General features: G+C 37.3%; 1 protein-coding gene across 1 annotated transcript in view; it reads right to left on the reverse strand.

Annotated features, from left to right (window-relative positions):
- The window catches only part of LOC135218830 (uncharacterized), a 10129-nt gene extending 7032 nt beyond the window's left edge, over positions 1-3097 (reverse strand). Inside the window, exons 1-3 of the mRNA XM_064255279.1 lie at positions 3013-3097; positions 1615-1764; positions 1081-1285 (exon numbers count right to left, since the gene is read on the reverse strand). Coding sequence (XP_064111349.1) covers positions 1081-1285; positions 1615-1764; positions 3013-3097 — 440 coding nt within the window. The remainder of the gene's footprint in view (positions 1-1080; positions 1286-1614; positions 1765-3012) is intronic.
- Positions 3098-11998: the final 8901 nt, after the last annotated feature.

An 11998-nucleotide genomic window follows, 5' to 3' on the forward strand; every position in this document is an offset into this window, starting at 1 on the left:
AAAGATTGGAACCACGTTGCCCCAAGCGGTGACAGCTATTTTCCTGCTTCGAACAAACAGTGCTATTTCTCTCTCACCTTCTACGTTATCTTAACTTTTAAATTATACTATGTGAAATCCAAACATACATTATTAGAACATACTAACTCTAAGCTAAATAAGGAATCTGAAAATATTGCAAACAATTTTACAACACATCATACAGTTACGGAGAGGACGATATGTATTACAAAAGCAACAGCATATAAGATACCTTCCCCGAGAAGATTGGTTATCACGGTGTTGAATGCCACGATTCACAACGGGATAAATAATCAGCAACTAGATTGTTTTTACCACTAATATGTTGCGCACTTACATTATACTGTTGCAAGCACAAAGATCACCTGGTCAGTCTTTGATTATGATTTTCCATTCACTGGATAAATGATTGGGTATTGTGATTAGACAACACTAAAATTTCTTCATTCCCAGGTCTGTTCACATACACTTCAAACTTTTTCAATGCTGCAATTAAGGCCAAAGTTTCCTTCTCGATTGTTGAGTGTACTTTCTGATGTTTTTTCAGTTTTGAAGACATGAAGCACACAAGATGGTAGATGTTATTCTCATCTTCTTGAAGTAGAACAGCTTCAATGCTGCAGTCAAAAGCATCAACTTGAATCCCAAATTTCTTGTTGTAGTCTGGAGCTTGAAGTATTGGTCTTGAAGTTAAAATGGCTTTTAGCTTCTCAAAGGATCCTTGACACTGGTGTCCAAATAGCTTTTGGACTAGTTAAGTCTGTCCACTGAGCTACTATGGCTGAGAAATTTGGGCAGAAATGACGATAGAATCCAGCCATGCCCATAAATCTCTTGCTGTTTCCTGGTAGTAGGTGGGGTAGCCTTACGGATAGCTTCTGCATTAACATTTACTGGAGCGAGAAGGCCTGAATAGTTGCCTTTCCAAACTCACTCTTCTCTAGGTTAACTGTTAGTCCTGCTTCTTGTAGCTTTTTGAAAACTTTCCTCAGTATCTTCAGATGTTCTTCCCATGTTGTAGAGTAAATCACTATGTCATCCAGGTATACACCTACTTACACATCTACTCCTTCCATCACTCGTTGGAATGTTGCAGGTGCATTCATCAGGCCAAACGGCAGGACAGTATACTGATACAGTCCAAAAGGAGTAATAAAAGCTGACAGCAATGAAGCATTCTCATCTAAGGGAATTTGATGATATCCCTTCAACAAGTCTATCTCGGAAACAAACTTGGCTCGCCCAATATTATCAAGTAACTGATCTATAAGAGGCAAGGGATAATTGTCAGCCACACTGATGGAATTTAGTTTCCTATAATCATTACACATCCTAAATGAACCATCTGGTTTCTTCACCAACACACATGGAGAACTGATGTGACTTATTAAACTGGGTTCTGCTAATCCATGTTGCAGCAAGTACTCAACTTCTTTCTTCAAAATATCACGATGATAAGGTGATAAATGATAAGCCCTTTGCTTGAATAGTTTTCCAGTTTGAATCTTGATTTCATGTTTGGTCAGATCAGTATGCCCAGGTACATCTGCAAAAATTTCTGGGAACTTCTAATCACTTCATTTAAGCCTTCACCTTGTTCAACACTCAGATGTTTCTGTTCAACCTCCAAATTTTCCAAAATTGAAGAATTATTCATCTTGCTTTCAGCTTCCAATTCATATCCATCATCATCTTCTGTAGATGAAGTTGTTTGTGTTATTGACACAGTTTCAGTTTTAGTTTCTGAGAAATAAGGTCTTTCTGGTGTTTCAATCACATAAGTTCTATCACTTAACTTTTCAATTATCTTGTAAGGACCTTGAAATTTATTGGTGAGGGAAAATCTTTTGACAGGTAAAAACACTTGACACTTGTTGACCAACACTAAAACTTCTTTACTTAGTCTTAGCATATTATCTCCTTTTTCATTTTCTCTTGACTCACTTTCAAATTTTCTAAAGAGAATTTTTTAATCTCTTTCAACCTTTTCTTATCTTCTTTACATACTCTCCTTGGATTTCCTCTTGATTTTCTTCCCAGTTTTTTGCAAGAATCTTCAACAGTCCTCCGACTTCTCTAACAAAAATCATCTCATTAGGTGAACATCCCATACTTTCTTGATAAACATTCCTAACTTAAAGCAACATTAATGATAAACCAACATCCCATTCTCTTCCTGACTTAGAGCAATACTTTGTCAGCATACTTTTTCAATGTCTGGTGTAACCTTCCAAGGCACCTTGAGTTTCTGGATGATAAGGATTGGATCTCCTAACAAATTCATCACATCCTGGAATAACTTGGAAGTAAAATTTGTTCCTCTATCACTTTGTACTATTTCTGGTATACCAAACTTTGAGAAAAACTCCAAGTTTTTCAGCAACTATCTTGGCAGATATGTTTGTGACAGGGATCGCCTCTGGATATCTTGTCACAGGACACATTAATGTTAACACTCATTTCCCTTCTTTGTCTTCAGCAGCGTTCCAACCATGTCTATAATAACTGTTAAAAGCTTCTCCTCTAACTTCTATAGGTTATAGGGGCCTTTCTGGATGCTTTCATTCGGTTTTCCAGCTATCAGGCAGGTATGACACTCGCAACAAAGCCTGCTAACATCTTTGTGAATTCCAGGCCAGTAAAAATATTTCATGATCCTCTCCACAGTCTTCCTGATTCCCATATGTCGAGACTCGTGAGCTACTGCTACCACTTGCCTCCTCAATGGATACGGAATAAAAATCTGATGATATTCACTTCATACAGCATCTCCTGGTATATCTGTAGGTCTATACTTTCTCATCAGCAAACCTTCCTTCAGATAATAACAGGTAGGAGTTTGTTGCATCTCTTCTCGATCAACAACTCTGAAGAACAAATCAGCTAACAATGCATCCTTCTTCTGCAAGTCCATTAGCTTCTCTCTGGTCACTTGACTAACTTCAAGGGTTCAACTCTTAATATCTGCTAACTCAGCTACTGTAGTTTAACTTCTGTCTTCAGGAACACTTTGACTACTCGGGAGTCTCTTCCTGAACAACAGGTTCTTCTTCTTCATCGTCGTCGTCGTCTTCATCTTTGTGGGAAATCTCTTCTTGGTTCACCACTAGGGGAAACATTACTTTAGTGGAACAATTCTTCTAAGCACAGAGATCCTTCACTTGATCCTTCTTGGGAGTGTAAGTCCTCCGTTTCTTCACTTACAGTCGTAGTCCTCTTCATACTTCTGGTAGTTACACAACTAGGAAACAGGTGGGGGTTTTCTTCTCCTACTCTACCATAGGACTAATCCTCAATGGTTTGTCTGTCACTACAGGACAAGGAATAAATGGCTCTCCAACAGCTTCATTCCCCAAGAGAACAAGTACAACTTCCACAGCCAGTGAGTTCTTTACAGCAAAATCAACATTCCCTGTCACCAATTCACATGACAGGTGTAAGTGGCATATCGGAGTGAGTTCCTCTCCTCCTATACCCTTCAAAATAACTGACTCTCCTGTGAGCACCACGTACTACCACACTATGGTTACTCCCTGTACCACGTAATATCTAGACTGGTACCTGCACACTCCCTCCTTGAGTTGACAACATACCCTCATAGATATATGGCTTAAAAGCCTCCACACTGCTAAGCCACTCACTGCTTGAGGTTACATTTCTACTGGTTGCTAAACATTCAGCTTGTTTATTCTCATTCTTCTCTGGAGTCTGATTCTTTCCCACAGTGCTCTTCATAGTTTGTTTCACCTGGTCACCTATCACTACTTGACCAACTGGTTTTGAGACCTGTTGATTCCGGTATTACTATTGACTGAAGTGTCCTGCTCATCTACACTTAAAGCAGACAACATTAGGTTTCTGTAACTGTCTTGAAAAATTGGATGAGGATTTCACATTAGATTGCTGCAGTGTATTACCTTGTGTACTCTTGGTAGTATCACTTGTAGGTTTCACATTAAATTTGTTCCTGAAACTTGGATGAGACTTAAAACCTGGATGTTGTTGATTCTGGTACTTGACATTGTAATTGTGTTTGCTACTAATTAACCCTTAAACACCGACTGGACGTATTTTACGTCGACATTTTTTGTCTCTCGGGTGCCGACTGGACGTATTTTACGTCGACATAACAAAAGTTTTTTTAAAATTCGCGGAAAAATACTTTTAGGTCTACCAGCCAAACCAAAAACTCTTGAACTCACGCGCCTTGATGGATGCTGGGAGTTCACGGATCAAGGTGTTGTTTTGTTTACAATCGTTACGCAGGCACGCAAGCGCGAATTTCTTTCTTGCCGCACTAAATTGTAAGCTAAAACTCTTACATTCTAGTAATATTCAGTCCTTTATCTTCATCTTGAAACAAATTCGAAGTCTCTAGCACAATATTTAGATTTATGGTGAATTTAAAAAAAAAAAAACTTTCCTTCCCTTTGCGCGGATTCTCAACCACAAATCTTCGAAACGCGTACGTCCCATTCTCGGAATATTTGCTCCGTTTCATATTAGGCATTTCATAGAGTTTTATATATGAAAATGTGCACAATATCATGTAGAATAAAACGAAAAATTTTTGAAGGTCTGCGCGTTACGAATTCATGCATTATTTTGTGATAATATTTTCTCTGTGATGCTTTTATTGTTTTACAATGTGTTATATACCAAAATGATCGCAATTTAGTGTACATTACAACGAAAAAAATTAACTCGTTAGCTTTAACCGTTTTGCGCATAGCGCGATTTGAATACAATTATATATGAAATTTCGTTTTTTGCGCTATCATATATCGCATTATTATATATGATAATGATATTTTTTTTCATTTCTGATGGTTGCATACTAAACTTCAGCCAATGACAAAAAAAAGGAGCCAAAAATGAACTCTTAATCTTGAAAACCAAGCGCGCTGTGATTTTTGAAAAAAAGATTTTTTCCGCTTCCGCGCTCACTCCGAAACACCTCCGGCACACGGGAGACAATTTTTATTTTACCGCTTCGGCGTTTAAGGGTTAATATTGTAATCTTCACTCAGTGTAGCAGCTTTGTCAAGTTTCTCTCTCTCTCTCTCTCTCTCTCTCTCTCTTATATGTTCGGGAATTCCCCTAAGATATTGTTCAAGAATAACTAGTTTTCTTTCTTATCAAAAGTTTGAACTTTAGTTAACTTTAGTAGACTCTAACCAATGTTTAAAACACCTTCTCACTTTATATGCATAATCTAAGAAGGTTACCTTCTCATCTTTTCTTAAATTTCTGAATCTTTCATTGTAGTACTCTGGGGTCATCTGGTAAACTTGTAGCACACTTGTGTTTAATTACAGCCAGTTCCAAAAGCGGTGTCGCCCCGCCAGGCCTGGCTCGGAGTGATCATGCCCTACTTGCCCTGAAAGTGGCCCACGTTCAAACAACCGATGCATAGTTAGAGTAGTTCGAATGGGAGGAGGAGCAAAATTACGGTAATCAGGCAAAGAAAGGCAATAATGAATGAAATATATATAGACAAAGAAAGAAAGTGAGAGAGAGAGAGAGAGAGAGAGAGAGAGAGAGAGAGAGAGAGAGAGGGGGGGGGGGGGAGGTGTTTGACTTTTATTCCTGTTTAGTTATTAATCTGATCGATATATTTGAGACCATCTGCTTTAATAAATATGTTATCGTATGTATTTTGGAAAATAATTATGAAATCTTATCACATCGTATTGTTTTCAATCGTTATCATATTGTCTATATAAAAAGCCTTAAATATTGTTGGAACTGACTATTCATATTACCATTATTCAGACTGTATTATCCTCCATTTCATAATCCTATAAGCAGCTGTTCTCTCTCTCTCTCTCTCTCTCTCTCTCTCTCTCTCTCTCTCTCTCTCTCTCTCTTTTCATCTGTCCTTCTGCCCTCCGTCTTATATCACCTGGATCCACTATTTGAATTATGGTAAACGTTTGATATGTTATTTGGATGTGATCAAGGATCACAAAACCATAAGTGGCTACTTTACCAACTTGGGCTTGGCTGCATCTGTTTTTGCCCTATAATTACCTGTATTACCAATAATATACGAATCTGGTCACACACATGTTACACACCAGGTTTTGTTACCGTGGGTTGTATGATTCATCAAAGCATCAATTTTACAAGAATAATATTTTATTATTCCTTGCTAACAACACATTACTGGGTATACTAATCTAGTACAGGATTTGGATGCTATTATATTGCAGGAAAAAATATTTAAATAACATGGGTAATGGGTAACAATTCGTTACATGAATATTTTATTGCATGTAAAAATAAAAATAAACTATACTTAATGTGCAACTTCATACACCTTAGGAGTATGAATGCGTATATCTACATAAATTAATGACCTCGTTAATAGCGGGTCCAACCACCGCGGGTGTCTATTACCTCATTCAGGCGGGTTAGAATGGAGGCTACGAGGCGTTCCCATACCTCTCTCACTGATCGGTCAATAGCATTGCATGTCCGTTCTGGTCCCATTTTTATTTCTTGTTTCATTATGTCCCATAGATTTTCTATGGGGTTGATATCACAGCCTTTGGCAGGCCAGTCCATTACCTGAATTTCAGGGTGCCTCCTGCACCACTCGGTCACAATGTGGGCTGTGTGTATGGGGCTATTGTCCTAGACAAAGATGATGGGTTCGTTGTCAGGGTTTGTCATGGCTCTTACTGTTGGCAACATCACATCTTGTAGAAGTAATACATATTCCCTGGCATTCAACTTACCGTTCACCCTTACTAGTTCCCCTGGGCCGTGACTCGACATCCAGCCCCAGTAATTAACTCCAACCCTGCCGCTCGTGGCCCTCTGTTGAATGTTGCTAGCATCATATCTTGTGCCAATGCGTCGCCAAACATGCCTTGCTGTGGCCTCCATTGACGTAAAGTAAGTGTAGATAATTGTAATTACTGAATAAACCTCAACAAAGGCTGCAAACACACGACTGTCAAGACCACGGCCGTTATACAGACCGTGTATGTCTGTGTGTGGCACGTTACCTTGTATGAAAAAAGGATTCTTAACGCAAACGATAGTTACAGTCATTAACCAGATATACAAAGACGATTTTCCCTCAGTTCGACTCGTCTGACACATGGGCACTTGATGAGCAGCCCACGTGACCCTGCTCCGGAGTGCCCAGAGTGCAAGGTGTCGATAACTGTCGGACACGTGTTTGTGTGAGTGCCCAAGGTATGACCAGCAGAGGCTGTCAACTTTTGGAAATAAAAGAATAAAAGAAATTTTGTCAGAATCTTTCACATTTTCAGTGGTTTCGGTTTTAACGTTTCAAAGAACTCTGATTTAATTAATTAGATATAATAACAATACAAAAACCTCATAGCAATGAATGAATTTTAGATAAAATTTTTAACATTTTATTGACCTGTTATTAATTTTAATACACCTTTTTAGTATGTATGGAAACGTGAGTAAATGTATTTATTGCCTGTTTGAGTTCTAGTATGAAAGTCTGTGCCCCTGTGCAGTTTTTTAATTTATTGTTTATATACCTCATGACCTATTTGCTCCCGGTTCCTGGCCTTTGGCCTAGACCTGGCATTTTATCTAATCCTTTGGGCCAGCCCTATGAGAAGCTGAAAGTCCACTCAGTGGTCGTAAGGTATGGTTACTATATAATATAATATTATTACTTCAACCTCCTTCAAATTGTACCAGCTTTCTCCCACCTGGCTATCCAACCTCTTATTATCCTTTCACTGTCATGATTTCTGGGAAGGAATACCATTGCTGGGATTGGAATTATTTTGGAAACCAATTGTGGGAGCTGTGGTTGTCTAACCAAATACCCGAGTGTTTGGACCATAAGAATGTCAGTATCCTTTTATTGGGGTCTGTTTATTGGCATGCGGAACTATCTCAGTACCAAAATTGGCCCTCGCATGATTAAAGTGGGGAAATTATTGGTAGTGAAATTAATTTCATGGAAGGCTAATGAGGTCTCTTTTAAGGTGACAGGCAGTCTGAAAATTTTCTTCCTCTAAAATATTCCTCCCCCACCCCCCCCAAAAAAAAAAAAATAATAATGATATTGATGATGTTTCCTCTACCCCTGGATCCTATGGCGAACCCCAGACACTGTTGACGACCTCTGCCAACTCATAACATGAGTAAGGAAAACCCTGTTGACGACCTAGGCAATTACCAGGATCACTGCACTAACAAAGGATCACTCCACCTAGAAAAAAAAATATTGATACCAACCCACAAGGAAATTTAAAACACTATGGCGATAATAAAGTAGTAAAAGCTGGCAATGAGACTCAAACAGTATTATTAACTAATTTTACATCCTCTTCTTCGGATAATATTTTGAGTGTCTTTCCCCACCATATCTTCCTGACTATATTAAAGTTAGACACTTAAACATCCATGTCAAAAAACTTCACCCAAGGCCCATGCTGTGTTATAGGTGCTATGATTTTGGCCATGTCAGTGTCAGATGCACCAATGAGACAAGATGTTTGAACTGCTCAGTTCCATGATCTCTCCTCTGAATGCATAAGAGAAATTTTATTTCCATTGTAAGGGAGTTCATTCTCCGAACTCTAGACAATGTCACCAATATAATGTGGAACAGGCTCTAGTTGAAAAATCTAATAATGAGCATATTACCTTTGGAGCCGCCGGGAAAAAACTCTTGGGAAATAATAATCCAGAGGAACAACTTATTCAAGTATTTTATCCAGTCCACGTGATTCGACTTAAGGTTAAAAAACGGTGCTTTCTTCCACAAGCCCTAATTTGCAGAATCATAGCCTCTCCAACTCTTCTTCATCGAGTCACCCGGACCATATTATTCTTGTACTAATACAGCTACGCCTCATTATTTATTTAAGCATAAATATACAAATAGAATAAATGAAAATGCAAAAAGCAATGACGCTCAAAACGATAAAAAAAACAAGAAACTCTTACGCCAATACAAAACAGATTTGGGATACTCACCACTAAGGAGACTTCCAAAGATATAAGAAGGTCTCTCCGAAGTGGATACGGTTGATCTTGAACCCCCAAAATCTAACCCTGAGAGAATAAAAACGGGTCCTTGAAAATGCAACCCTTCCAAAATAAAAAAAAAAAATCTAATAAAGAAGAATGTTTGGGTGAACTTGAAGAGGTTTCGTCTAATGTTATTATGAAGGAAGATTTGTTGGTTGAAGTACCAAATCGACTTGTTAAAGAAACAGATACATTGCCTCAACTCCAGGTCACTGAATCTGAACTCAATATAACAATTAGTGAAGCCATTAAACATGTGGCAAAGGTCGAAGCCCATAAGAATCCTTCTGATACGCAAGTACTTGAAGAAAATCCAATTACCAATGCACTCCTCGAAGAAATAAATCTTTCTCCAGTTATAGGTGTAACTGGAAAATCAATGATTTCTCGCAAAACAACCGAGAATAAAACTGCCCAAGAAATCTCTTGCGAGTGCTATGATTGCTTCTTATCTGAAATTAATGATATTAAGAACATGAATATACACAAAATTAATAATGTAATCGATAACTTTGTCAAAAAAAAATAAATAGAATGAAAACCAATATGGTAAACTAGAAATACACTGTTCATCTTGAAAAACTTATAGAAAAACCTAACCATTATCCAAATGATAATAAAGCAAATCACAATCAAAGTAAACATCAGGAAGTAATATTTAAAGAATCGAAACCTAATAAAAAAGTAATGCTAACGCAGTTAAACAGAAACCTAACTCTGATTCATTAGGAAATGCAATATATATTCGTAACAAAGTAACTGACGATGCCATGATAATTAAACTTCAGAGTTTCAATTATCTGGAGTTAAATTACATCTGAATAATAACACCTTTAATATTTACAATATGTATAATCAACCTTCTTGCAACTATGATCTGTAAAATTTACCCAAAGATTTGCCAGATATGCAAGAGGATTTCATATTAACTGGAGACCTCAACGCCCGCAATCCCCTTTGGAACACGAACTGAGTTAGTGTTGATACAAATGGTTCCAAGATTGAACAAATAATAAATGTCATAACCTCTGTATATTAAACGAGGGAGATATGAGTACTTGCTATTCAAAAACACATGGAACATATTCATCAACAGATGTAACTCTGTTCCAACAATATTATTGATAGGTTTGAATGAAACGTCCTAGATGACCTATATGGCAGTGACCATTTCCCTATTTTGATAACCATATTTGGACATACACCAACTACTCGTATTCAACGTTATAATACAAATAAAGCTTACTGGGATAAGTTTAAATTTTATACGGGTCAAATGCCTCCCTTCAATTATTCACAAGATCAGGATGAAACAAAAGTTCATCACAAAAGCAGCTGACAATTCTATGCCTCTGACGAATGCCCGACCAATAAGACACTCGGTTCCTTGGTGGTCAGAAACTTTAACCCAATTAATGAATGAAACGCATGCAATTAGAAGTACTGGTCCCCTAATGCTGGGAAATACCATAAACAAACTCGTTGATATAGCCATAGAAATCAATATTATGAAACCATATTTTAATAAGATATCTGCTAAATTCAGAAATGAAGCAATTAAATGGAAGATAAATTCGTGGCAAAAATATGTATCCAGTATATCAGAAACTACTTCAGTGCAAAAAGTGTGGCAGAAATTTAGAAAAATTAACGGCCTGTATAACAGACCTGCCAGACATGCATTAATGCATAATTGCTCGCTAATTCATGATACACAGGCAATCGCAAATGTTAATAGACGCAGTATTGAAAACATAAGCAGCATAATTAATTTGGATGCCCATTTTCGATCCATTAAAAGAAAAGATGAAGCAATTCCATTGAATTTTGATACAGTGAAAGATATCTTCTACAATAAAAGATTTACTACAGAGGAAATGGAATTTGCATTATCAAATTGTAGATCAACGGCCCCTGGTAAAGATAATATAAATTTTGATATAATAAAAAATCTAGCCCCTTTGGCTAAGGCATATCTTTTAGATTTTTATAATCATCTTTGGACGCAACATCTATTTTAAAAGGCAGGGAAATTACTGGAAAAAATGGTAAATTATATATTGAACCGGCCTTTACGTAATGACAACATTTCATCAGCTTCAAAATTTGGCTCTCAAACAGAACGATCCACCTTTGACTCTCTATCACACTTGGAAAATTATATCCGTAGAGGTTTTGAACGAAAGGAAATCACAGTAGCCATATTTTTTGACGTCCAGAAGGTATAAGATACTATTTGGAGGCATTCAGTACTAAAATCCTTACATCACAACAGTTTTCGAGGACACCTTCCTATTTTTATTAGAAATTTTATTAGTGGAAGAGCATTCCAAACTCGCATAGACAATATTTATTCAGAATCTTTCAACCTTGATTGTGGTGTACCCCAGGGAACTATTTTTTGCATTAGGAGGTAATGGCATAGTTGCTCAAATGTCACAGGGAGTGAAAAGTAGTCTGTATGTGGACGACTTTGCAATATACTATTCGTCAAATAATCTTCGTCACTTATAAAGAATTCTGAATAACGCTACTCCTAAAATACAAATTTGGGCTGCTTCTGTTGGTTTCAGACTTTCAGCTGAAAAAAGTCAAGCAATAATGTTCTTCAAGAATAGCAGATGGAAGCAAAGCCAGGATATAAATCTCACATTGGGCGACGCTCAAATCCAATTCCAGGATAAGGTAAAATTTTTGAGACTAATATTTGATACCCACCTCAGTTGGAAAGCGCACATATCATACATCGTATGTAAATTTAATAATGCTCTCAACCTCATACAATATGGGGAGCAAAGAGATCAACTCTACTGATGATCTATGAAGCATTAGTCTTATCTAGAATAGATTATGGTAGCCCAATATATGAATCAGGATCTAAAGCTACCTTAAAGTCTTTAGATCCAATATATACTCAAGGCCTTAGTCTTTGTTGTGG

This window comes from Macrobrachium nipponense, chromosome 1 (assembly GCF_015104395.2).
Source record: "Macrobrachium nipponense isolate FS-2020 chromosome 1, ASM1510439v2, whole genome shotgun sequence".
In the NCBI taxonomy this organism is placed as follows: domain Eukaryota; kingdom Metazoa; phylum Arthropoda; class Malacostraca; order Decapoda; family Palaemonidae; genus Macrobrachium; species Macrobrachium nipponense.